The sequence below is a fragment of the Pelophylax lessonae genome (genome assembly GCF_965119305.1).
Source record: "Pelophylax lessonae genome assembly, chromosome: 1".
Taxonomy (NCBI): Eukaryota; Metazoa; Chordata; class Amphibia; order Anura; family Ranidae; genus Pelophylax; species Pelophylax lessonae.
Genome location: NC_138768.1, coordinates 33,074,965 through 33,099,889, shown reverse-complemented (window position 1 = coordinate 33,099,889; position 24,925 = coordinate 33,074,965). Strand labels below are relative to the sequence as shown.

Genomic DNA, 24,925 nt, shown 5'->3' with positions numbered 1-24,925 from the left:
TCTCCATGTGCATGGCGGCTCACCTTACCCAATGGGGGCAGCAGGAAAAGTAAACACCACAAATACAGACACAGCACACAGAAGCATGAAAGTCATCCTTAAAGAGACCCTGTCACCGTACCATAAATTCAAAGAAAAAAATCTTCCCATTCGATAAAGAGTGGAGGAGCGGGGCCAGCAACGACAGTAATTAGACTCTCTCAGAAGAAGTGAGGGCTGTGACTTGCAAGGAGGGAGGCAGATGTGCTAGGGAACCGACTCTTCCTGGAGAAGTCACATTTCCTAGCAGGTTCAAAGGTATATTGCTAGTTGAGCTTTTAAAGCAGGATGGGAAATACATTTTCCCAAGGGGCCACATGAGAAACTGGGACTGTTGTGGAGGGCCATTACAATATTTATATATTCCCTGCCCTGTTCTACATGCCCATGGCATGTAATGTCCCTTCTGCAGCATGGTGGGAGTATTGCAAGTTGAGCTTTTGAAAATTGGGTAGGAAATTAATCTTCCCAAGGGGCCACATTAGAAACTGGGACTGTTGTGGAGGGCCATTCCAATATTTATAAATTCCCTCCACTGTTCTACATGCCCACAGCATGTGATGTCCCTTCTGCAGCATGGAGGGAGTATTGCAAGTTCTGCTTTTAAAAACTGTTGGACAATTAATTTTCGCAAGGGGCCACATTCGAAACTGGGACTGTTGTAGAAGGCCATTCCAATATTTATTTATTACCTCCACTGTTCTACATGCCCACGGCCTGTGATGTCCCTTCTGCAGCATGGTGGTAGAAGTAAAGGCAGGTTACCGGGGCGCAGAGCAGTGCCCTTTACTGGTGGGGTGGAGAGCAAGACCTGGCCCCACGATCCCCACAGGCCCTCAATGGCAACATATCTTTGTTGCCCACCTCCCATGGTCCACCCCAGTTACTCACATTGCTTCCACTCCTTTAATCCAAAGCCACTTGAAAAGATCCAAAGTGCGACTGCTACCATCTTGGCAACTGGTGGACCAACAAATGCAGAAGCACAACTGGCTCCATATTGTTGACTGGCCAGCCTGGATTTCTGATTGACCTCATGGAGGTTGAATAGGGACAGCCAAAGGGCTGGATGTGGCCCAGGGGCCGTAAAATGGGCAGGTCTAATTTAGGCCAGCTGTGCCTTATCTTTCTGACATCAGTCTTGTTCGCTGATGTGATCATCTTTTCTGCTCCAGTGATTTTGCTCCCAGCCACACTTGCCCCTTCTTATTCTGCTAAAGAACACAGACAGATCGATAGGAGCCTTGCATTTGTCTACCTCTTGCATGACCTCTGCCCCCATGACATCCCCCCTGAGCTCCTTTCCTCCCCTCCACCTGCAGCTGCGGGACCAGTACACTACACTGGATGGATCTTGGAGCTCAGGCTCGGCCGTTCCTCATCCAATCTGTCTTCCTGTTCAATAATGAAACATTTACCATCTGTTCTGTACAGACTTCCAAAGGAGTTGGCCTGAAATGTTTATCAACACTTATGAGCATTGAAGAGTAACTAAAGATAAATATAAAAAGAAATGCATTTGGTGTTTACGCTGAATCACAGCTATACTTCCTTTTACAGGGAATGGCTTTATGTATTTACTTGTTTTATTTTGTTCAGTACCAAAAATATTGTTACGAAGTAAAGCATGTATTTATTTATGAAGCCACTAGATGGTGCTCTTGGCTCTGTTCCACTTTTTCCAGGTTCTTCTTAGCTCCTCTGGTGGGGGAAAGAAGCCAGTTTCTTACATATCCCAATAGCTTAAGCTGACTTTACACCCCTTTTTTTTTTCCCAGAAGGCTCTGTGTAAGGTTTTGTTGCAGCAAATAAATTGAAACCCAGAATGAATTTCTTCGACTTCGGAATCAAACATTTTTATTTGCCAGCGAAAATGGCTTAGCCCGGCTCATGCACGCTTGCTGAGTGAAATAGCGTGTACATCACATATATGAAACCGCAGTTACATCACAGATACATATTTCCCTAACTAGCTTGGCAGTAATAAAATACATATCCTCCCCTCCCAATGTCTCCTGCACAACTGTGTGTAGCAATTACATCCCTGGCCTCGGCCTTCGCGCTTATCTGTATTCACGTTATCTGTATTCACGTTATCTGTATCCACGCTTATCTGTATTCACGTTAGTTCTTGGGAGGCTGGAGAGGAAAATATAAGGGAGAAGGTGGGGGCCTCAAATGCGCAGCTTTGACTGTCATGGTCTCTGTAGTACCACAGAATCTACCATTTTGTCTTAAAAGACGATTTATCCGCCATTTTAGAAGCTTTCCATGAACTGCCACAGTTTCAGAATATCTGCAAGGGATTGCTCACACCCTGCTGTAACATTGTACTTTTACAGAGCCTGGTGGCTGCCCAGTGTGATACTGGGAGCCCCCAAAAAGTGGAACTTGCATAGATTTAGGTAGTACCACCCCCCATTTTATATGTAGCATACTGGCAAGTCCATTTTGTAGGGTCTCCTGTGAAACACTGGCGGGCCGTGCAGGCTTAGTAGCCATGTGTAGCACCCTACAAGGTAGGTGCTAGGTAAAAGTATAGTGCGCCTTGGCTGCCTAACAGCAGGGCCATGATTTTCAGCTGCTGAGAGGGGAGTCTCCCCACTGGCTCCGTGAGAGGATTCTCATTAGGTAGTGGAGGAAACCCAATCAGAGGCACATTCAGGCCTGTATCTACCCCAGAAGGCAGATTCTGCTGCAGAGGATTCTGGGAGTGGGTATAAGTTTGAAGGGAGCGTATGACGCAGCGTCTTTTGCGGGAAGCAGAGTCCCAGGAGGGAGGGTACGGCTGTCTCTCTTACTGTCAGAAGGATCGGGTGTCTCGGGCGGTTTGCCTGAGAATCCAGAGAGAGAGCTGAGCTGCAGAGAGAAACCGGTGTGCCGAGGGCCAGCAGAGAAAGAGGGGTTCAGTTCCAGGAAAGCCTTCCAAGTATGTGAGTACTGTGAACTGCCCCTAGGGGTCTGCCCAGCTTAAAGGGGACCACTCCGGTGAGGGTCCCTAGGATCCAGGAGCTAGCTAGTGGTAAAGGGGTGCCTAGTAAGAGGACCCTGAAGTGTAGAGGGGGTGCCTAGTGAGAGGACCCTGAAGTGTCAGCGTCTTTTGCGGGAAGCAGAGTCCCAGGAGGGAGGGTACGGCTGTCTCTCTTACTGTCAGAAGGATCGGGTGTCTCGGGCGGTTTGCCTGAGAATCCAGAGAGAGAGCTGAGCTGCAGAGAGAAACCGGTGTGCCGAGGGCCAGCAGAGAAAGAGGGGTTCAGTTCCAGGAAAGCCTTCCAAGTATGTGAGTACTGTGAACTGCCCCTAGGGGTCTGCCCAGCTTAAAGGGGACCACTCCGGTGAGGGTCCCTAGGATCCAGGAGCTAGCTAGTGGTAAAGGGGTGCCTAGTAAGAGGACCCTGAAGTGTAGAGGGGGTGCCTAGTGAGAGGACCCTGAAGTGTCAGACGGGGGCGCCAGCGGTTGGGCCCTGAAGAGTTGAGTGTAGTGTGCAGTGTACAGTGTTAAGAGTTGCAGCAGCACAAGCAGTGACAAGGAGCTACCTCAGTCAGTGAAGGACTGGAGGGAGCTGTTCACTGGACTTTTGAGCTAAACAGAGTGTCAGGAGTCAAGTGTCATGCAGTCCTGGATCTTCTGAGTTAACCAGAGTGTTAAAGTCGAAGTTCTAGCAGTTCAGCAAAACAGTTTTTCTAAGCGTCAGGAAGCGTTGTCGGCATTCAGCAGGCGTCAAAACAGCGCCAACAGGCATTTTTCTATCAAGTGTCCCAGTTGAGCCAGAGGAGTATCCCACTCATTCCCTTCTCCCATCCCCATTATCAAATAAACAAAACAAACCAAAGATGCTGGAATGGTCATCGTCTCCAATCTCAAACCTGGATATTCAAATCAAATGTGTTGGAAGTGTTACCGGTAACAATGGCAGAACCGTATCAGGCCCAATGCCTGGAAATATTGCTACACGTGCAATTTAGCACCAGGGGTGCCTGCTAATCATGCATAGGTTTATTTCACAGCAGCTTCACTGTGAATTGTAAACACTGTTTGCTCAGAAGCTGTGGTTTCTTGTTAGAGGTAAAAAGGCAGCATTGAGGTACACTTGCTAGTCGAAACAAAGCCCTTGATCTATTATATGTTTCAGTCCCTGGGAGAGGGGCAAGTACGCAAATCCGCTCTGTAGGAGGAGGCAGTGATGGGTCACAGAGGAAGTACAGTAAGGTCATTATCATGGGGGAAACAGAAGCACGGATGGGTTATGCAGATAGAAGAATGCCTTTTATAAGTAGGGTGCTATCCTTGTGACTTGGGCGTCTTATTTCTGCATAGAATTACCAGTACTGTGCTGGCTGCAATAGAACGTCAACTGAAAATGCAGATTTGTAAATCTTCATCATAGCAAAGTGTGAAACTGCAGAGACACAGCCCTGGGGACATCTTGTACGTCTCCCAAGAAGAGCCCTCAGCCGAGTTTGGTTCGGTATTTGGGTTATGTAAATGTTTGCTGAAGTTTGTTACTTTCCTAAAAGTGGAAAAATGTTTCTAGTAGCAATGGCCAAAAAAGAAATATATTATTTATGCACAGGGAGTCTTTTTAAAGGGGACCTGTCCTCAGATGTTGCCAGGGATGCTGAAGCTGATAAATATTAGAAAAGCTGAAATACATATCCTGGGGAAAATGAACTTCAGGTCAACTTTTTTCAATCTTTTTATCCCAGAAGAAGCCATAAAATAATTTTCAGGTCTCGGGGAAGCCTTACTAAAAGTAATGCATCGGAGGGGAATGGAAAAAATACCCCTGTGTGCCCGTGCCCCTGTGTCTGTGTATGTGTTTTAAAAAAATAAGCCGTTCTTTACCAGTTTTCAGAGCGCCGATCACCGCTCACGTGAGCCGCCAGCTCTCTCCGCTCCCTGTCTGACAGCGGCCTGCAGTGGGCGGAGGATTCCCTGCTGACGTTAGTCGAGAGGGGAGGAGGAGAGAGGCAGATGATCATGTGAGCGACACACAGGGTTATCAGACTGTATGAAACTTTAAATGAAACTACAGCAGCAGGGGTGGAGGGGGTGGACACTGACACAGGAGCAGACATGCAGGGAGGGAGGGGGGAGAGAGGACAAAGGAGGACAGGAGAGCTGCGGATGACAGAGGCACGTAGCCTGACCACGGTGTCAGGGCTCAGCAGCCTTGATATACCGTGGTCAGTTTACAGAGGGGAGGACATAACCAGGCAGGGTCAGCCAGGTATTTTAGGTGATAGAAGGGGCCAAATTACACAGCACAAGCACTGTGCTGTATAACATGCTCTAAGGGAACAGGGTCAATGTTTTTTTTTTTTTAAGTTAACAAATGCTTTAACCCCCACCCCCGGCAGTATTCCCGAGTGTGACTCAGGGTTAACTCTCAGTACCAAAAGCGGTAATCCCGAGCCACACCCGGGATTACCCCAGAATCACACTCACCTTCCCTGCGACCCCCTGCCGTCCTCACACTCTCCCCGCTCTGTGCACGGCAGATGCCGGCACTTGCCTTCCAGGTCCCTTCTCTGCGAGCGTTGCGACGCAGGGGGGTGGAACCAGCGGCAAATTAAAAAGAGTGAATATACACTAAATGACATGATACAAAGCTGCGATCCTAATGGATTACACTGTATCATCCGATTTCACCACAGGATTTCACCTGGTGACTTTTCCAGTGCACTGCCTGTGCTTTTCCAGTGCTTTGTGCCTGGAAGATTTTTAACGACTATGGCATCCAAAAAGCGCTTTTAGACTAACTGGAAAACAGCGACAGCGAACCGGAGTTACTTGAAGAACTGAGCGATAGCGATTCGTGGGAAAATTCGTCATAAGGTACGAAAAGTGAGGACAGCGACCATTCTGATGTCTTTCTGGCACATCGCTTGTGGAATTTGGGAAGAATATCAAATGATTCTTCAGAATTTCCAACGGAGCGATGTGCCAGAAAGAGACATCGGAATCGTCGCTGTCCTCACTTTCCGTACCTGATGACGAATTTTCCCACTAATCACTATCGCTCAGTTCTTCAAGTAACTCCGTTTCGCTGTCGCTGTTTTTCAGTTCGTCTAAAAGCACTTTTGAGCAAAAAGAACGCTTTTTGGACGCCATTTCGTTCTCAATTTTCCAGGCACAAAGAACTGGAAAAGCACAGGCAGGGCACTGGAAAAGTCACCAGGTGAAATCCTGTGGTGAAATGGGATGATACAGTGTAATCCGTTAGGATCACAGCTTTCTATCATCTCATTTGGTGTACTTACATTTTTTAAATTGCCACCGGTTCCACCCCCCTGCGTCGCAACGCTCGCAGGGAAGGGAACTGGAAGACAGGTGCTGGCATCTGATGAGCACACAGCAGAGGGACGGCGGGGGATCGCAGGGGAGGGTCAGTTTTAAAATGTAAAACAACAGATTTCCATGCAAAAGAATGTACCGCTTTTAGCACAGAAATCTGGACATAATCAGACCGCCAGGGAGGTTAAAATAAATTCTGCCGTTTCCCCTTTAAAAAGAAATACTCGCGAGTTTCGGCTTGCGTGGTGACTGACAGCGCCTTTATGACATTATCAAAAAGGGGCAGTGCGTGGATGACCTTAAAATTACAATTATGCCCCCCCCCCGCAAAACCATTGGCTGTCCATAAGAAGAATGCCCTTACAGACGATATTTAGTCTCACGCTGCTGGTTTTGCCAAATGTCATTAGTCTTATAGGTTATCAGGCACTGGGTAATCAACTAAAGTTCAAGCAACCTATAAAAACTTCTGGAGGAACCCTTGGTAAGGTTCCACACAACCCTGGCTGAAAATGACTGCTGTATTTGTCTTTTGGAAAGAATGCCTTTGCACTTATAGACTTGCGCAGGGGGTGTGCCTAGGCGCACCCTAATCACTACGCGTGGTGCAGATTCCCCCTACTGCCCAGGAATCCTCCAGTGTTGCCCCCACCTGCTCCGCAGTGCTGCCGGCTTCCCTCCTCTCCTCCCTGCTGCTGCGGGGGATGTTTCAGGATGGAGAGCGGGGGAAGGGGCTAGTAAATGTCATTTCTCTGTCGCTCATTGACAGACGTAGTCCTCTTTGATTCACATCAATTGGGTTATGCTGCCTCCGCAGGAGTAGGACTAGGCAGAAAGAAAAAACGTTCTGGCTCCACCTAGGGGCAGTCCCAGAGGGTATACCCTCCCCCTGTCTGCTACAGAGAATCAGTTTTTTTCTGTCTAGTCAGGAGTAAGGACCTAAGTTCCTTGCTGGGATCTCTGGTCCTGGCAAGATTTTTTAGAAAAAATGTTTTTTAGGTCCTAGGGTGGTTTCAAAGTTTCATTTGAATGAGGACATTGTATTGTCTTTCCTATGTCCTAAGCCCTATCATCCTCGAGAATTGCGTTGCATTTCTTGGATGTAGTTCAGGCGATTAGGATATATTTGAATACTACGGATTCATTTTGCAAGACGGATTCACTGTTTGTGATCACGGATGGCCCTAAGAAGGGGTTGCCTGTTTCTGCCGCGACCATCTTTAGATGGATCAGACAGACGGTGGTATAGGCTTATTCTATCTAAGGGTCGGGATCCCCCGTTCCCTGTTAAGGCGCATTCTACTCGGGCGCTTAGTGTTTCCTGGACCTTCCGCCATCAGGCGTCAGTGGTTCAGGTTTTCAAGGCGACTACCTAGTCGTCGGTTCATACCTTTACAAGATTGTATAAGGTTCATGTGAGGGCATCGTCAGATGCCTCTTCTGGCCGCAAGGTTCCTGCAGGCCGCTGTTTGAGGAGACTGTTAGTCTACCTCGAGGGTTTGTTGGGTAGGTCTCATCTGTTTGCTCGATGAGTCCCTTGATACTTCTGGTTGGCTCCGGTTGGGCCTTCTAGATTGGATTTTGATTTCTGTCAATCCCACCCCTCATTTGTGGCACTGCTTCTGGATGTCCCAATTGATGTGAATCAAAGAGGACTACGTCTGTCAATGAGCGACAGAGAAAATTGGATTTTTGTAAGATCTTACCGTAAAATCCTTTTCTCTTAGCTCATTGACAGACGTAGTACCCGCCCCTCTATCATTGAGTTGGGTTGGGTTAAATTCTCTGACACTGCTTCGTAACAGAACTGATTCTCTGTAGCAGACAGGGGGAGGGTATACCCTCTGGGACTGCCCCTAGGGTGGAGCCAGAACGTTTTTTCTTTCTGCCTAGTCCTACTCCTGCGGAGGCAGCATAACCCAATTGATGTGAATCAAAGAGGACTACATCTGTCAATGAGCTAAGAGAAAAGGATTTTACGGTAAGATCTTACAAAAATCCAATTTTTCCGGCCCCCTTCCTTTTCTAAATGAATACAGTGAGCACACACACTCACTGTGCTTATTCATAACTGAAGCATATGCTACAGATTGAGATTGAACAGGAAGCAGCTCAGCAGAGGCCAGAGAGCACTTTCCATTCATTCACTACCCCATGCAGCTGAGGCTGCAGAGAAAGGCATGTGTGTTTGAGCTTTGGGGTGGACACCCTAATGCTTTAGGCTGTGCACACCTATGCTTACACTTGTGGTCAATTGGGAGAATTCCCCCCTTACAGATCGCTAAAAAGATCAATAGTGTCAGTGGGAACTTATCTGAGAGGCAGACATTGCACATTGCCTGAGGAACCTCTAGCAAACTCTGGAAGAACCCTAGCTGAGAAACCTTGATATGTGACCTGTACCACTGGGAGTCTAGAGAAACCATTTCTCTTGGCAAGATATCTTGGCTCTTACGTTATTTCTTACCCAACCCTCCAAGTCTGTTCATATGATGACTTTTATAGGCCACTTAATGTCCATTGTCTTTTATGGTCATTTATTAGAGAGGATAACCAGTCAGGTTGTGGTGAGATGGACCAAAAAGTCCTTTAATTAAAATATTGTGGCTTTTATTGCCAGCGGGACATCCAAAACCATCATTGGACAGCACAGATCACAGCTTTTTCCTAGGTTGCTTTTTGGAAGATCTACCAGGCTTGGCCATCCTACTGCCGGTGTAGTGTCGGATAGTGCATCCGACGGACTGACGTCACTCCAGCTGACTGCTCAGATCAGCTGGTCTAGCGGTGACGACACTGACATGCGCAGTTTGTCGGATGCACTATCTGACGGTAGATAGAGAGCGGAGGAGGGGAGGGAATCTATTGTCAGATTCTGCCTCGCTCTCTGCACATCTATCAGCACGGATCGGATAACAGTGCAGTGTATTCTTATGTGAGAAATGGCAGGAATATTGTCTGATAGAGAACAAAATATTTCCGCCATTCCTCACATAAGAATACACTGCACTGTAATCCGATCCGTCCTGAAAGATGTGCAGAGAGCGAGGCAGGATCTGACAATAGATTCTCTCCCCTCCTCCGCTCTCTATCTATCTTAGGATAGTGCATCCGACGGACTGCGCATGCGCAATAATGACGTCAACCCCAGCTGAGCGGAGCAGTCAGCTGGAGTGACGTCATCTACCACGCATGCGCAGTCCGTCGGATGCACTATCCGACGGAAGGCATTATCCGACGTGACACTGGTCCTGCTCTGTGTGGCCTTTGCACAGACGAATCTCTACTAGACGTGAGATTCATTTCGTTATGAACCAAAATTCAGCTGAAATGTTCGCTATTCGGAGATTCGAATGGATCTGAATTCCTGAATCACAATACAGGCAGTCCCCGAATTACAAATATCCGACTTACATACGACTCATACTTACAGACAGAGGGAGACAACATCAAGGGAGAGGAAATCTCCCCCTAGGAAGGGAAATTCACTCCTGTAAGAGTTTTCATGGGAAAAAGGCGTCTCCACTGAAGCTTTATCACCAATCCTTGTTTCCGGGACAACCCAAAATTTTCAAAACCCAATTGTCACCGGGACAGAAAGTGAGGTGGAATCTTCATACCAGAGGCACAGACAGCAAAACAAATGTTACAGGGTGGGGGGGGGGGGGGGTAATCCTTCCCTATGCTACCCAAAAAACTTAAAAACACTTTTTTTTTTTTTTTTTGGCTGGAGTTACAATTAAAAAAAATGTACCTGTTCCAACTTAGATACAAATTCAACTTAAGAACAAACCTACAGAACCGATCTTGTTTGTAACCCGGGAACTGCCTGTAGTATGAATTTCAACGAATCTGAAATAAATTATAACTAAATGAATTATTCAAATTAGAAAATGTATTAAAATTAGAAAATGAATTTAAAATGGAAACCTATTGCAATAAATTGTGCGTTTTACACGTTCGAGAATATTATTCTGAACGAGTATAACGAGTTCTTTTTGATCGATTAATTTCTTTTTAAAAGCATATACTAATCTTAGTGAAACAGTCTACAGTAGGGAATAATGTATTTCTATTTCATACTGGAAGTCTAAAAAAATGCAGTAACGTATAAAAGTGAAATAAGATGATGATCCTCACTTAGGCTGCTTTATGTAATAGAAAAGAATAGGGTAGAATAAAATAGAACAGAATAGGAAATAAAATAATGAAAAAGATTAGAATAGAACAGAATAGAAAATAAAATAATATAATAAAACAGATTAGAGTAGAATATAAAAGAATAGAATATAAAAAATAGAAAATAATAAAATAGAAAAAAATTGAATAGAATAAATATAGCTATCTTCTAAAAATTCGACTTCAGAATAAATTTAAATTTTGAATAAATTCTAATCTCGAATTTCGAATCGATTTGAAAATAACAATAATTTTAAATAAATCGGAATATACAAAACAAATTCCAAAAACGAATTATTCTAGCATAACGAAACAAAATAATTAACTTCACAAACAAATCCGAAACAAAACAAATCTTTCCGTCGCGCCCATCTCTTATCTTTACTTTCCCATTAAATTGAATGAATATTTTGTCTGCATTAGGTTGTGCTGACAGCTTGGGTTATTGAGTCTTATTATGATTTGTTGTTTTGCAGAACAATTTTCCTGCCAGTAGCCCCGACAGGTTACAGGATCTGAAGTCCACCGTGGATTTATTGACCAGCATCACATTCTTCCGAATGAAGGTAAGACGTGTCGTATTCAGAATGCTGTTACACCATTGGGTGTTAGGATTGCATGTAGTATGTTATATGAAGATCTGCAGCTGTAGAGTTTTCCCTGTATGTCGTCTTCTGCATAGATGGTCCAGATGGATTCTGTCCCACCACTTTGGCTTAAAGTGAAACCTGTTTCCATTTTTTTTTTTAATCTTCAAGCCATTCATTTAATCGGTGATACCACAAAGTACCTACTGTAAGCAGTGGCGTCTCCAGCTTTTATATTTAGGGGGGGCACATGGGGGGACAGGGACAAAAGTAGGGGGGCCAACTATAAAACGCAATTTTTATAATATATATATATATAAAAAAATATCTATCTATCTAGAATAGAATGCACTCCAGAGGCCTTGTTACAAATTCACTTTTGTTTTATGAAATATTCCTGACAATGGGCATCAAACTCATAAACAAAGTACACCTCACAACGGGCATCAAACGCATTAACATGAAATATTGCTGACAACGTGCATCAAACGCATAAACATGAAGTACTCCTGACTAGGGATACACCGATCCGATATTAGGATCGGATATCAGTGCCGATACTGCCACAATAGGGGGATCGGTAAAATAACCGATCAACGGCCGATCCGGTTTTGCTGAGTCCCGGCTCAGCCATCCCTTACTTGGAGCAGGTACTATTCACCTTTTTACTAAATGGTCAGGAATACTTCATGTTTATGCGTTTGATGCCCATGGTCAAGAATGTTTCATGTTTATGTGTTTGATGGCCAATGTCAGGAATATGTCAGGTTTATGCGTTTGATTCCAAAAATGGAAATCAAACGCATAAACATGAAATATTCCGGACAATGGATATTAAAAGCATAAACCTTAAATGACAATGTGGACTGACAGAATTTTACAGCTGGACATAGCAAACTTACGGACATGTATTATACATGTTTGCCATGTTCAACTGTAAAGTTCTGTCAGCGGGTCAGTCCACATTGTCATTTGAGGGTGGTACGAGAAAGGAAATGTGCAGTGGACTCACTGCTCCACTTACCTGCCACCTCTAAAACCGATGTCCCCAGGCCTGCTCCTTGCCTGCTGGCTGTGTCTGGCTCCTCAGCTGCCTCGCCTTATCGGTGACTCCATTGATGTCGTCCACACACTCTGGGCCTTCAAATGCATAAAACATGAAACATTTGTGAAAAATTGGCCAAATAAAGACATAAACATGAAATATTCCTGACAATGGGCATCAGTCACGAATATTTCATGTCTATATATTTGAAGGCCCAGAGCATGCGGACAGCGGATTAGTGGAGTCACCTGTAAGGCGAGGCAGCAGTACTCAGCAATGGAACCAGACACAGCGAGCCAGCACACAAGGAGCAGGCCCGGGGACATTGGTTTTAGATGTGGCACTTGTGGAGCAGTTTAGCCCAGCTGTAAAATACAGGCCTGCTCCTCGTGTCCTGGTGGCTGACTCGGCCTCGGCTCCTCAGAGTCCTCCTTACACTCCTCTGTGCTGGCCGCTGCTACTGCTGCTTGGCTTGCTGCCTGTGCCGCGCCGTGCCTTGCCTCGTGCCGCCGCCTAACCGTCTGGTCCGGTCCAGTCCCCGACACACACAGTGGACAGACTGCTGACTAAGTATTCAGTCAGTGCTGTCCACGTGACGCCACTGCCGCGCGCGCTGTAGGCCTGGCCGCCTAGGCTGGTGCTTGGTGCGCGCCGCGCATTCTCCCTATGCTGGCGTGACGTCACGCCGCCCGCCGGCCCGCCCGCCATCCTGTGTTTGTAGAGGCGCTGCGTACAGCGCGAGGCGTCTTTCTCGGTCATGAATCCATTCTAATGTTAAATGTGTGCACATAATTAATTGGGGGGAGCCCATGGGGGGGCACAGACTAATTTTGGAGGGGCCATGGCCCCCTCTGGCCCCCCCCCTAGTGACGCCACTGACTGTAAGTCTATGACTTTAGCCACAAGCTCCCTCCATGTGCCACCTTTTATATTAGCCTTTCTCCACCTTCTTACCCCAGAGGAACCCATGAAATAATGTGTAGATCTCAGGGAACCCCTTCTAAGACCAGTTCAATGAGGTTCAGTGGCCCTTAAATTGGTGTCCAATGGGAGAAATACCCTCTTCATGTATTGTGAAATATTGTGTAATCCATTTTCTTGGACTCACGCCTGTCATAGGCTTCAATGTAAAAATTGGGTATAAAAGGATGTATGAAAAATGTACAAGTCATCACATGCTAAATGCTTGTAAAGCTGTGATCCTTGCAAGATATACTCTCAGTAAAGCTTACCTGAACAGATGCAAACTAATTGGCGTAGATGCCCTTCATTGAACGACTACTCATAACACAAACAGCTAGAAAAAGATCAACAGGTTTATGTTACTGGTTCTACCAAGTGCTATGGCCCTCGAGCAGTGCAGACATCCCCAAAAAGGGAGGCCAGTCAGCCAACAGCCCTAGCCAACCTCTGGCAACCCCAGGAGGAACTCTGGTTGTGATTGGTTGATTTAGATATTCTCATAAATCAGTAAGGTCCAGTGGGTTGGTATACAGTTGAGGCTTCACAAGTCCCAAACCGTTCCATTTTTACATTCACAAGTTACCGAAAACTTGGCTTTAGCCCATCCCTGTGTTTCTTCTTTTTCTGTTTTATTATGAAACAAGGCCCATTACCTGAAGAAGTTAGTAACTCGTGGATCTGTTTGCACATTATGTGTTGGTCTCTTAAATTTAACAAGATCTGATGACAATGTAATATCATTAAGGAAACCTGCAGGCATCATCGATAGTTGATTTTCAGGGCTTGTAGGAAACCTCGAGGTTAGAGCGCTGTCGTGGAAATTAATATACGCTTGATGCACAAATAACTTGGTTGCGCTAATAAGTGCACTTTTGGATATTAATATGCGCCAAGCGCAATTATTCTCGTTGTGCTAAAAAGCACAATTCTTAGCTCTTTTGTATAAGGCATTGGAGCGCTCACCATCCTCAGAGACACACAGGCTGGTTCCGTTTCAAAGTTCCCAAGTTGTCCTGCGATGAACAATCGGCCTCGTTTATTTATAGGGCAACAAAAGAACAGAGACATGGAAGTGATGGCTGCACCACATCAGCCAATGACACGCTTGTATGCATTCAAATGTACAATAGAAATGGGAGTGCATGTAAATGAACCAGCTGAAACAGTGTGCAGGAGTTTCCAGCTGGTCTGTGAAAAAGGGACCATGCAAATGGCTACCAAACACTTATACTCCTTACTGGAGGCTCTGACAGGTGGAAGCAAAGCCCTGCCTCTACCAAGATGGCCGCCTCCTACAGTACAGTACAGTACAGTACAGGATAGGCATAGAAACATAGAAACATAGAATGTGTCAGCAGATAAGAACCATTTGGCCCATCTAGTCTGCCCAATATATCTGAATCCTATGAATAGTCCCTGGCCCTATCTTGTATGAAGGATAGCCTTATGCCTATCCCATGCATGCTTAAACTCCTTCACTGTATTTGCAGCTACCACTTCTGCAGGAAGGTTATTCCATACATCCACTACTCTCTCAGTAAAGTAATACTTCCTCATATTACTTTTAAACCTTTGCCCCTCTAATTTAAAACTGTGTCCTCTTGTGGTAGTTTTTCTTCTTTTAAATATGCTCTCCTCCTTTACCGAGTTGATTCCCTTTATGTATTTAAAAGTTTCTATCATATCCCCTCTGTCTCTTCTTTCTTCCAAGCTATACATGTTAAGGTCCTTTAACCTTTCCTGGTAAGTTTTTTTTCCTGCAATCCATGTACTAGTTTAGTAGCTCTTCTCTGAACTCTCTCTAGAGTATCTATATCCTTCTGGAGATATGGCCTCCAGTACTGCGCACAATACTCCAAGTGAGGTCTCACCAGTGTTCTGTACAGCGGAATAAGCACTTCTCTCTTTCTACTGCTTATACCTCTCCCTATACATCCAAGCATTCTGCTGGCATTTCGTGCTGCTCTATTACATTGTCTTCCCACCTTTAAGTCTTCTGAAATAATTACTCCTAAATCCCTTTCCTCAGATACTGAGGTCAGGACTGTGTCAAATATTCTATATTCTGCCCTTGGGTTTTTACGTCCCAGGTGCATTATCTTGCACTTATCCACATTAATTTTCAGTTGCCAGAGTTCTGACCATTCTTCTAGTTTTCCTAAATCCTTTTCCATTTGGCGTTTCCCTCCAGGAACATCAACCCTGTTACATATCTTTGTGTCATCAGCAAAAAGACAAACCTTACCATCGAGGCCTTTTGCAATATCACTTATGAAGATATTAAACAAAATTGGTCCCAGTACAGATCCCTGAGGTACCCCACTGGTAACATGACCTTGTTCTGAATGTTCTCCATTGACTACAACCCTCTGTTGTCTGTCACTCAGCCACTGCCTAATCCACTCAACAATATGGGAGTCTATGCTCAATGACTGCAGTTTATTGATAAGTCTTCTATGTGGGACAGTGTCAAAAGCCTTACTAAAATCTAGATATGCAATGTCTACTGCACCTCCACCGTCTATTATTTTAGTCACCCAGTCAAAAAAATCTATAAGATTTGTTTGACATGATCTCCCTGAAGTAAACCCATGTTGTTTTTCATCTTGCAATCCATGGGATTTAAGATGTTCCACAATCCTATCCTTTAATAGGGTTTCCATTAATTTGCCTACTATTGATGTCAGACTCACTGGTCTATAGTTGCTCGATTCCTCCCTACTACCTTTCTTGTGAATGGGCACAGTAAGTCAGTAATGGCGAAGGATCAGCTGCAAGGGGACCACAGACAATACTGATGACCAGTCCTCTATATTCTGTCTGCCTTTTCTAGACACAGCTTCCAGAGTTCAGTTCCTTTTGGATATATCATTAAATGTAAGCCATGAAAGTACCTCAATTTTATTTCTCAGCCTCTTGAAGCCCCTGTACAGCGGAGCTAAGACTGGGAGATGGGGAAGCAGCACCAGGAGACAATCAGGCTACAGTGCTCATGTGCAGACTTGGAGCATGCTGACAGGAAGAGAGAGCAGAGTGACGATGAGAGGAGCTCATCAGTCTGCTGCTTCTCCTTTCATTGTCCATTCACAGGCTGGGGGCGGGGGGGACTTGACCTGGAAGTGTTACCGGTCCCTTTAATTCTGTCTGCCTTTTTTGAGTACAGCTTTCTGAGTCCGGTTCCTTTTTAATACGGGATTAGATGTGTGATTTTTAAGCACTAACACTATAAGTACATGAACTTTATTTGGTATCAGCCTCTTGCAGACCCTTCACAGCAGAGCTTAGACTGGAAGATGGGGAAGCAGCACCAGGAGCCAATTAGATAGGCTACAGTGTTCATGTGCAAACATGATGCATGCTGTCAGGAAGTGAGAGCAGAGTGCTCACCACTCTGCTGCTTCTCCTTTCATTGTCCAGTCACAGGGTGGGGGGAGGAACAAGACCTGTAAGTATTAATGAACTGCAGCAGAGAAAACTGGGGGCCTGTGCTGCGTTGCAGAGCTGTGGGCAGCAATATAAATCTCCTTTGATATGTATTTTAACGGTGTGCCGGAGTTCAGCTTTAAAAGAGAGGTATGTTTTTTTTTTTGTTTTTTTGCAGAATCCTACTTACCTAGGTGGATGCTGCATCTGTCACCTGCCGGCTCTAACACTGAGAACTGAGCGATCAAACAATGCAGATCGCTCAGTTCTCAGGGCTCTCTGGGCACTATCAGTCACCACTCTCTGCTCTGCCCCCGCCCCCCCCCGCGCTCACTGGAGCACTGGGCTGTGGAGGGGCGGGAGCGGCTTGCTCAGGCTCTCATTGGCTTGCTCAGGCATTCAATGGCTTGCTCAGGCTTTCATTGGCTCGCTCAGGCTTTCATTGGCTCGCTCAGGCTTTCATTGGCTCGCTCAGGCTTTCATTGGCTCGCTCAGGCTTTCATTGGCTCGCTCAAGCTCTCATTGGCTAACTCAGGCTTTCATTGGCTCACTCAGGCTCTCATCTGCTTGCTCAGGCTCTCTTCGGCTCGCTCCGGCTCTCTTCGGCTCGCTCAAGCTCTCATTGGCTCACTCAGGCTTTCATTGGCTCACTCAGGCTCTCAGCGGCTCACTCAGAGGCTGAGCCTGGTGCCAGTCCAGACATGTGGTCAGATCCCGACTTCACTGTCATGATCTTGCCCCAGCCTGGACTGGCTTTCTGACGTCAGCTGATGCCGGGATTCTGCCCGCTGTCTGCTGAAAACAGGTCAGAGGAATGCAGAATGAACCACACTCCTGTGATCCATAGAAGTACAGCTAAGTGAGCTTTGACTGTACTTCTCCTTTAAGGCCACCAGCCGCAACTCGCCCCATTGGAGGAGTCAGCGTGGGAAGTGAGCGGATTGCAGCTGTCAGCTCCGGGCAGAGCGCACAGCATGAGACGCACAGGAGCCACGGAGCCGCAGGCTCATTCCCTTTTGTCTGACACCGCCGAATGTGTCCGCTGCGTGCCGGAGAGAGACGGCACCCGGAACCTTCAAAGAGGGCGCTTGGCATCCCGCCTTTGTTTTCTGGGATGGCGGGTGCCTCTGCAGCAATGAAGATAACGGATTAATGACTAACGAGAAGATTATTGAAAGCCAGATTTGTCTCACACTGCCATTGAGGCAGGCCATCACAGGGTTAATAGTGCCTTTACTAGCTGAGCAGCTCCCGATATATCCCACCATGGGTACAGAAGAGGAAATTTGTCATGAATAATACACCAATTGGGTTTTTAGGAAGGCTTGTGTAAACCAACCTCCTATCAGTGTACAGAGTGGAGTGGGTGGTAGAATGTTACATAAAGCACAGTGTACAGAGTGGAGTGGGTGGGAGAATGTAACATAAAGCACAGTGTGGAGTGGGTGGGAGAATGTAACATAAAGCACAGTGTACAGAGGGATGACGTTGTGAAGAGTACCGGTCTCCTCTGATTGGATGATGGCTGGCAGATGACCCGGGTGTATGAGCAGTGATCTCCTCCGCATGCACTCACCGTATCCTCTGTGTCTTCCTGGACAGGTACAAGAACTGCAGAGCCCGCCGCGCGCCAGCCAGGTGGTAAGAGACTGCGTGAAGGCGTGCCTGAACTCTACCTATGAGTACATCTTCAACAACTGCCATGAGCTGTACAGCCGCGAGTACCAGGCCGACCCGGTAAGTTTCTCAGTATGAAGACCCCTTCCCCATCTTCCTCCATTTTCCTCCCGTCCACAGCGATTTCATCCCCTCCTTTCCCATTAGGGAAGCTTTAATTTCAAAACCCCCAGCATTGGTGTCATTGGCCTCAATCAAATCCCCCAGCATTGGTGTCAGTCGCCTGTAATTAAAACCCCCAGCTTTAGTATCAGTGTACACAATAATAACCTCCATGGCCATTACAGTCTATCGTTGTAGGGTACGGGGGCGGGGGGGTTTCACCCCAGTATTTACCTAATATTTTTGTCTGAACCTCAGAACATTGGTGTCAGTTAAAACAGTAATAACCCCAGCATTGGTGTCAGTGGACACAATAATAACCCTCAGTTGTCAGTGGTCACTTTAACAACCCCCCTAGCCATGGTGTCAGTGGCCATAATCAAAAACCCTAGCATTAGTGTCAGTGGACAACAAAACAAAACCTCTATCATTGGTGTCCGAGACCATGATAATAACCCCACATTGGTGCCAGTGAGCACATTAATTCCCCCCCAGCATTGGTGTCAGTGGCTGCAATAATAACCCCCAGCATTTGTGTCAATCGCTGCAGTAATAACCCCCAGCATCGGTGTCAGTGGCTGCAATAATAACCCCCAGAATTGGTGTCAGTGGCTGCAATAATAACCCCCAGAATTAGTGTCAGTGGCTGTAATACTAACCCCCAGCATTGGTGTCAGTGGCTACAATAATAACCCCCAGCATTGGTGTCAGTGGCTGCAATAATAACCCCCAGCATTGGTGTCAGTGGCTGTAATACTAACCCCCCCCAGCATTGGTGTCAGTGGTTACAATAACCCCCAGCATTGGTGTCAGTGGCTGCAATAATAACCCCCAGCATTGGTGTCAGTGGCTGCAATAATAACCCCCAGCATTGGTGTCAGTGGCTGCAATGATTAACCCCCAGCATTGGTGGTTAGTGGCATTAGTATTAATGCCCCCCCCTCTCCCCACAGCATTGTTGGCCAGTGGCTTTGTTTTTTAACCCCCTCTCCTTTCCTCCCCTACATTGTTGGTCAGTGTCAGTGAAGTGTATTCCCCAGCATTGGTGGCCATTACCTGATCACACACACCTGGGTCACATTCTGTCCCTGGGACCGGGACTCTACTTGTTCTATAAAGTGGAGATCACTCCATCTGATGGTACAGTGTTTATTTTAGTGCTGGGTGATGGGACATAGAGAAGGTTTCAACACCCGGCTGCCACAAGTGTGCAGCAGATGTCAGAGCCAGTCCCGCACATGTTGGGACGGCAGGTTTTATACTTTTTGGTTAGGACAAAATAAGTAGTATCAGTAAACCAAAGTAAGACGCCACTCAAACCGACCCGTTGCTCTAGGAATATAAGTAACAATGTGTGGACTCCCCACACTTTTGGGGAAACTTTTATCCACCGGCCTTTGGCGGCGCTACAAGTTATACATGACCACAGTTTATATGGGTGTTCTACTCGCGCCAAGGTTGCGGTATATAATGAGGGAAGCAGCAGGTTATCAAGTCAACTATATTGCATATAATTGACTGAGCATAAAATAAATAACAAAGAAAACTGCGCTAACCTTAGGTTAATGTGAGGACTTAGTAAAATGCTATAGTGGTTTTAAAGATATTGCAATATCTCAAATACATCAAAAAGTGCATATATAAGTGCATGAAAAATATCAAATACAAAATATTAAGACAATAATAAATACAGTAAATAAATACAAGGTGATAATGAATTGCTTCAATAAAAAGTCAGTGATACTGCTGATTAGAAGAAAAGTGCAATAGTGCTGTAAAGTCTTCTGAGTGCAAATAATACTGGTGTAGTGATAATTACGACCCTCCACTTCACCGCAATGTGCTAGATGGTAAGGTAGCTCACTTACCAGATGGCATGGATTCCTGTGGCGCACGCCAACAAGAATCAAACTGCACTTGTACACCTCTCCAGCTTTGGTTTGTAGATGAATAGGATCCTTGGAAAACTGGTGTAGGCTCGAAATGAAAGAAAAAAGAAGCTCCTCATCGTGTAGAAGGTTAACAACCTTTATTTAACACTTCACACGAACATCAGTGTATATAAAAACTTCAGTAAAAAACACTGCAGTGATGAAAAAAACTTGTCACTCAAAAGCACCACACAATAGATGTCACAGCAAACACATGCCCAACTGCAACTAAGTGCAAAAAGTTGCAAAAACAATAATGGCTGAGTCTCTGCTCTAGCCACTTCTGAGCTCCTATTCAGCCTCGCGGCTGGTGTATTAGGACGCTGCTAAGTGAACAGTCGCGAGGTATGCCGTACCCGGAAGTGGGAACTCGGCGTGCGGTTCAGCAGTCTGCTCAGAACGAGGCAACGTGCGAACCAACTTGACGCGTTTCGTCAGAGATATGACGTCTTCGGACCACAATAGCTTTCATTGGGTATAGAGTTATAACAATAAATCTTTGTTCCAAAATTAGGACCTTTTCTCCAGGGGACCATACTATTTGCTATTTTAAAAGGTTCATCAAGAAAGGGTTGAATGTTATTGATCTGATTTCTCCTTCTCCAGAACAAGAAGCAGGATCTACCTCCTGAAGAGCAAGGGCCTTGTATAAAGAACTTGGACTTCTGGCCCAAGCTGATCACGCTGATCGTATCGATTATCGAGGAGGATAAGAATGCCTACACTCCCGTCCTAAACCAGTAAGCAGCTCCCGCCGCTGTCCGGGTGCTCCATGTTCGCCTCCGCCTTTGTCTCCTTCTAACCCTTCTGTGCTTTGTAGAGCGGTCATCTCCTGTCAGTCTGTCTTCCTGTCCGCTTTGTCTCTTGTTGTATAAGTGACGTCGGCCAAGCTTCCTGATGGCAGGGTGAGTGAGGGAAACATTGCTCGTGCTTGCCTGTCGCCTGCGTGCCAGTGCTTTGCATGCTCACCATGTGAATGGCGTGACCAGGTTTGGAGGACCATCGGGAGGGTGTGGTGGTGTCCCTATATACGGTGCAGCCAGTTGGCACGATGACTTTGAGCTGGAGGATGTTGCAACTCCAGAAGATAAGTTTTATGCATAGTGGGGACGTATTGTCAAGCATAATTTAGAGTGGACTGATACCGTTTAAGTAACCGCTAGAGAATTTCAAAGTGTTGGATACATGAAGAATCTTTGGACAGAGTACCACTTGATATTGATATCCGTATAAAAACACATACACTGGCAAAGAAGAGCACAGGGGGTGGTGCATAGAAGAATTGACGCATTTCGCTCTAATTAAGCGCTTGCTCATGACCCATCATTGCGGAGCTCAGCCATCCAAAGTTTCTTGATGTATCTGAGGATTCAGCTGACAAAGCTGGTCATTGCACCCAATAGACTGAAAATAGGGTGGGAGAACATGCAACCTGGATCAGTGTCCACCTGTCCAAAGCCTTGGAGCTGTAAAATGGGAAACTTCAGGATCTAGACTTCTTTCCATAGATTAGCTATTTTTTTTTTCTTGATTTGTATGGTGGCTGAGCATACACCCAGAAATTGCCTGTGTTTTTAAAGGGGGGCTGTTGCTTAAAATATAAAATGCAGCTGTGAATTTGCCCAGAACATTTATAGAACTTTATTTGACCAAATTTCTCCTATTCCACCTGTCCCCATGTATTTTTATAGCGGTGTCAAATCTGCTGCCTTTTGTCCAAAAAATACCATACAGAAACCTTTTAATATTCTTCTAAAAAAAAAACATGTTTTATGGGTGTTAAAAGATTGAATCCCCATCTTTTCCAGTAATCCACTGGGGGTTATGTACTTGCTGTTTTGTAATGTGTTCCTTTATAGAGAAGGCACTTGGACTTTGGCACTGGGACGAGCATGGATCCTTTGCATGGGAGAGTGATGTTAGGGAGTCTGAAGCGGAGCTTAAGCTGCAGAGCTCTCTTGAGTCATCTAAGACAGTGGTCCTCAACTCCGGTCCTCGGGGCCCACTAAAAGGCCAGATTTTAAGTATTACCTTGGGGAGATGCAGACTAGAGTACTGCAATCACTGAGCAGCAAATGAGATCAGCTGTGATGTAATTTAGTTATCTTGCAAACCTGGCCTGTTAGTGGGCCCCAAGGACCGGAGTTGAGGACCACTGATCTAAGACTGGTTGACTTAGCCAAGCAGAATTACAGCCATTAATGGGGATAAACCTGCACAACCCCCAAGCAGAGGAGCACACAGTACATGCCCCCATTATTCCCTGATGTTTTGTGGCCACTTTCCCTGCTTGGTTGCTTTTTAACTTCTCTTTTGCAACCCGTAAAGCTGTTTTGCTGTCGGAATCCTATGCTCCATGCTTTCAGCCTATGGGAGAGGGGAACAAGGCATGTAAAAATTCCTGCACTGTGTGAGGCTTAATTGCGACTGGGTGCCAGATATAGAAAAGTTAGGTGGAAACATCCACAGCGAGGGCACACAGCTCTACTACTCATTGGTGTATCCCATTTTGAGAATTGCAACAGGTCCTCTTTGTTAATTTTGCATGCTTTTACTTGCCAATATCTGATTCTGCTTTGATTTACAGTCTTAAATATGTCTTCTCTAACTTGCATCTACTGCACTAGTTAAGTAGCAGTCTTAAAGCAGAACTCCAGTTTTCTTCTCCCCACTCCCCAACTTCTGCAACCTGTATATTTAAAATTGAGTTGTCTACTTCAGGGGTCTCCAAACTTTCTAAGCAAAGGTCCTTCAGACTTTAGGGGGTCCAGACTGTGGCCAGTGGGAGTAGAAAATGCCCCAGCGTCAGCGGAAGTAAACAATACCTCATCATTGGTTTTAGTGAGAGTAATAGTGCCCCATTTTTAGTATCCGTAGAAGGAATTTCGCCCTATTTTTTATATAATTGGGAGAAATAGCACCCTATCATTGGTGTCTGTGGGAGGACTAGTGCCCCACTACTGGTGTCAGTGGGAGGAATGGTGCCCCATCATTAGTGTCAGTTGTGGATGGAACAGTGCCCCAAGGGCCAGATAGAGGCAACCACAGGGCCACATCCAGCCCCAAGGCCACAGTTTGGAGACAACTTACATAGTTACATAATTAGTCTGGTTGAAAAAACAGTCAATCCAGTCCAACCAATAAACAACTGGTCTACTTGTCTGAGATCCAGGTTCCTTCCAGCTGGTTTAGTGAAATCACAGGTTCTTCCTCCTCTTCCCTGGGTGGTCCCTACTAATGCAGTGGTAACTTGGTGATGTGTAAACCCTGTACTGTGCTTCAAGGCCAACACGATGATGCACCCCCTAGGGCAGTGATGGCGAACCTCGGCACCCCAGATGTTTTGGAACTACATTTCCCATGATGCTCAACTACACTGCAGAATGCATGATCATGGGAAATGTAGTTCCAAAACATCTGGGGTGCCAAGGTTCGCCATCACTGCCCTAGGGCATGTGTCATTGACAGCCTGGACTACTGGAAATGGGTTGAATGACACTGCATGGAGAGGAGTGGATGAGCAATAACTAGGAGAGGAAAGTCTTAGGAGGACAGCTTCAGAGAGGGGGTGAGTATTCCAGAGCTAATTTTTATGTTTTTAACTCCTGGCCAACACTTTTTGGTCCAGTTAACCTGCAGTTCTGCTTTAAGGCTTATTTCACTATAATTGATATTTTTAGCCATGACATTTGAAAACAGAAACTTGGCTGAAAATAACGATCCTTATGCGTTTTGTCTTAAAGAATTGAACCTTTTAGTCCAGCCTTTTTCAACCTTTTTAACATGGACGAACCCTTGTAAACATTTTCTGGGCTCAGGGAACCCATGCTGATAATTACTATATCTAAAGCTTACGGTACGGTACGTTAGTGTGATGGTCAGTAGGAAGAATGATCCTTACATTGATGGTCATTGGGAAGAATTCCCTTGTTACAGATACAGTAGCTATAAAGATCAGTGGTGTCCATTGGAACTTATTTGAGAGATATTGCTCATTGCTCAAGGAAACCTTAGCAACCTCTGGAGGAACCCTGATGTTCCACAGAACCCTGGTTGAGAAAGGCTGCTTTAGTCACTATTATGACCATCATAATACTATACCTCCATTTTTTGTTATAAGGTGCTGTGTTGACTCTGAGTGTAGTAAGGCCAATTCCATTTTTGAAATGATTGCTGGGTTCAATTAATGATGCTGGCTGATATGGCAGTTTGAATCTTGCATGAATAAATGGAATTCTTATAATATCTACATGCCCACTCATCTTCGTAAGGCCTGTGTCACACCGGCAATCCTGTAATTAGCAAGTTTCCTCCAGCGCCAGGATCACAAGTTTGACAGCCCTAAAATTAAATATGCAAAATATGTTGCGATCTGGTGTAAAGACCCCGTTCTTGTTTATGCCGTACCATTAGAGAATGCCAAATTGAAAAGACCATCCCTTGCTTGACAGTTCCTGGTTATGTGATGTTTCCCTAGCTAGTTACCTGCATGTCTGTAGTAAAACAAAGAAGTAAACTCTCTCTGTGGCTTGTGGTTATTCCATTAAGGCAGTGATGGCGAACCTTGGCCCCCCCCTAGATGTTTTGGAACTACATTTCCCATGATGCTCATGCACTCTGCAGTGTAGTTGAGCATCATGGGAAATGTAGTTCCAAAACATCTGGGGTGCCATGGTTCGCC

At 45.6% G+C, this 24,925-nt stretch overlaps 1 protein-coding gene across 1 annotated transcript in view; it reads left to right on the top strand.

Moving 5' to 3' along the window:
- The window catches only part of UNC13B (unc-13 homolog B), a 703,803-nt gene that overhangs the window by 591,374 nt on the left and 87,504 nt on the right, over positions 1-24,925 (top strand). The window contains exons 22-24 of the mRNA XM_082256386.1: positions 10,993-11,082; positions 18,137-18,271; positions 20,851-20,984. Of these exons, the coding sequence (XP_082112512.1) occupies positions 10,993-11,082; positions 18,137-18,271; positions 20,851-20,984 (359 nt within the window). The remainder of the gene's footprint in view (positions 1-10,992; positions 11,083-18,136; positions 18,272-20,850; positions 20,985-24,925) is intronic.